The sequence below is a fragment of the Drosophila virilis genome, chromosome X (genome assembly GCF_030788295.1).
Source record: "Drosophila virilis strain 15010-1051.87 chromosome X, Dvir_AGI_RSII-ME, whole genome shotgun sequence".
Taxonomy (NCBI): domain Eukaryota; kingdom Metazoa; phylum Arthropoda; class Insecta; order Diptera; family Drosophilidae; genus Drosophila; species Drosophila virilis.
Genome location: NC_091543.1, coordinates 15,851,094 through 15,853,312, shown reverse-complemented (window position 1 = coordinate 15,853,312; position 2,219 = coordinate 15,851,094). Strand labels below are relative to the sequence as shown.

Genomic DNA, 2,219 nt, shown 5'->3' with positions numbered 1-2,219 from the left:
ACAATAAACTAAAGCAGAAATTTCTCATCAATAGCAGCCCATTCGATTTCATTTCATTTCATGCCGTACCAAACCATTTAATTCCCGTTCCAGTTAAATGAGTAAAACTGGGCGTCCATAAACTGAACTAAGCCAAGGAAAACTCCATTCATTTCACGCTTCGACTGCTTCCAAATGCCCAAGACCCAAAGATGTCATCGACCAGCCACAAGTATTGAACTTTTCTGTACAGCAGTTGTCTTTTTGTCGCCTGGAGAAACGATGACAGTTGCGCTTTTCTTTTCTTTTCGCCGCTTTCGCTTAGACTTATACGCATTTTTTTATGATTTACGAGTGGCAAGGGAAGCGGAACAACGTCATTTGAGGTAATCTTTGGGCCGCCTAGCTTGGGCTTGGCTTGGCTGCCAAATCAATTTGCCTGCCAGACTGATGAGCTGGTCAAAGTCCAAAGTGCGGCTCGCTTGGCTAAACCTTTTCAAATATCACAAGCTGTTCGCAGCTGCTGCAGCTACTGCTGCTGTTTCAGTCATATCCCTGCCCGTGTCTATGACCTCTATGACCCATTCTCATTGTTTTGCTAGCGAGTCGCTGATAAGACACCGGCCCAGTCAGCAAACTCAACGGACAAGGAACGACACAGGGCAGGGTGGACGGACGACTGACCCGCCTGCTAACTGGCCGATAAGCGCTGCAGTGTGGCTGCTGCTAGCTACTGCTGGCTGCCTGCTGTCCATATTTCAGACTTGTGTTTATGCAGCTTGGAACTTAACACTTTGGGACTTTCAGCTTGCTGGCGGGCATTAAAAGCGAAGCCGTTAAGCGGCTTAAAAACACATTGCGCATACGCAGCGTGGACTTTATTAAACATAATTATAAAATACACACAAAACTAAAGGGCAAAAAAAAAAAAAAAACAAAAAACAGAAAAAAAAGCATCGAGCTTGAGATACTCTCACACTATAGGCTAATAGGCGTACAGCTTGTGGTTAGATTAAATACTAACTAAACAGTAATTACGGCTAAGCCCAGCAACAAGGCAATCGTCGCCGACTTCACAGTCGCTGCGCTTGATCGCAGGCCCAGCGCCTCACTGCGCTCCCTGGTCACGCGATCAATGACCTGCTGGCAGTTGGACTCCTTGCGCACATAGCGAAACATGGACTCGACAATGTTGCTGGGCGTGATGTTGCTGCACGTCTCCAAGTGGCGAACCACGCAGCCCTCGAACTCATGCAGTTCGGCACACTGGCGGGGCCCCAGCACCAGCTCGGGCAGATCTGTCAGCGTTACGTTTATCTGGCTGGGAATGTAATGACCAAAGGTCTTCTGAAAGCAGCTGCTCACATGATCCTTGTGCTGCTCCAGGCACTCAGGTCCCTGTTCGGCTATGAAGAGCGCTATCTGATCGCCGTTCTTGTAGCACACAAAGTCCAGCAGCTTGCCAATGATGCGCTGCACCATGCTATTGTGCTGGCGTTCTTCGCGCGTCAGACAGGGCAACAGAGCATCATTGAATTCCGAGAGGCAAGCGCGAGCCTGCGGCATGCGCAGACAGTACTTCTCGAAGACAACATCGAGATCGCCACGTGGCCGTGCCTTCTCCACCTCGTCGAGCACAACGGTGATATTGGCCAGATCGGCGATGCACTCGCCCAAACGGCTGGCGCCCAGCTGAAGATCCTCGCTTAGTTTCGTTGCATTTGTCTCGCTGGCCGGCCTCTCCGCAATCGCCTCCTGGCACTTCTGCTGTAGAATACGCTGCAAATCCGCCATCGTAAGGTTCGCCTGTCCAAAGCCAGCGGGCAGATATTGGGCGCCCAGCTCATCCAGATCCTTGGACGGAAGTGCCAACAGCTGTGCTGCGCTCAGGCAGCAACAGCAGGCAGTCAGTGCTATGCAAACTGCGACCAGTTGACACGTACCGTTCCGCGTTGGTTCCATGACTGCCAGCAACAATCATTCTGCCCCAGCTGCAGCTATCGCTGGCTAGCCATCCGCTGTCCTTATCTTATCAGCAGCCAGCGTCAATACGGTTTATGGGCCTCGCCCTAATGCGACTGCGTCTAGCGATTAGCTCGAAACAAAGCGCTACGGTCAATGTACGAGATTAAACCGCTGCCAGCTCGAATAACACTTCCATAATAATCCATATCATTAAATATGTTTTTATTCTATAAATGTGTGTGTGTGTGTGTATATGCATGCGTGCATGTGTCTCT

The 2,219-nt window shown here is 50.2% G+C and overlaps 1 protein-coding gene across 1 annotated transcript; it reads right to left on the bottom strand.

The window, feature by feature from the left end:
* Window positions 1-842: 842 nt before the first annotated feature.
* On the bottom strand, window positions 843-1,956 carry LOC6635591 (27 kDa glycoprotein). The gene has a single exon (XM_002058980.4). It carries the CDS (start codon window positions 1,939-1,941, stop codon window positions 1,003-1,005), a length of 939 nt encoding a protein of 312 aa, XP_002059016.1. The 5' UTR covers window positions 1,942-1,956; the 3' UTR covers window positions 843-1,002.
* Window positions 1,957-2,219: the final 263 nt, after the last annotated feature.

What these genes read in the sequence shown, in the direction of transcription:
- LOC6635591 (XM_002058980.4), bottom strand. Translation starts at nt 1,941, where the DNA reads ATGGAACCAACGCGGAACGGTACGTGTCAACTGGTCGCAGTTTGCATA.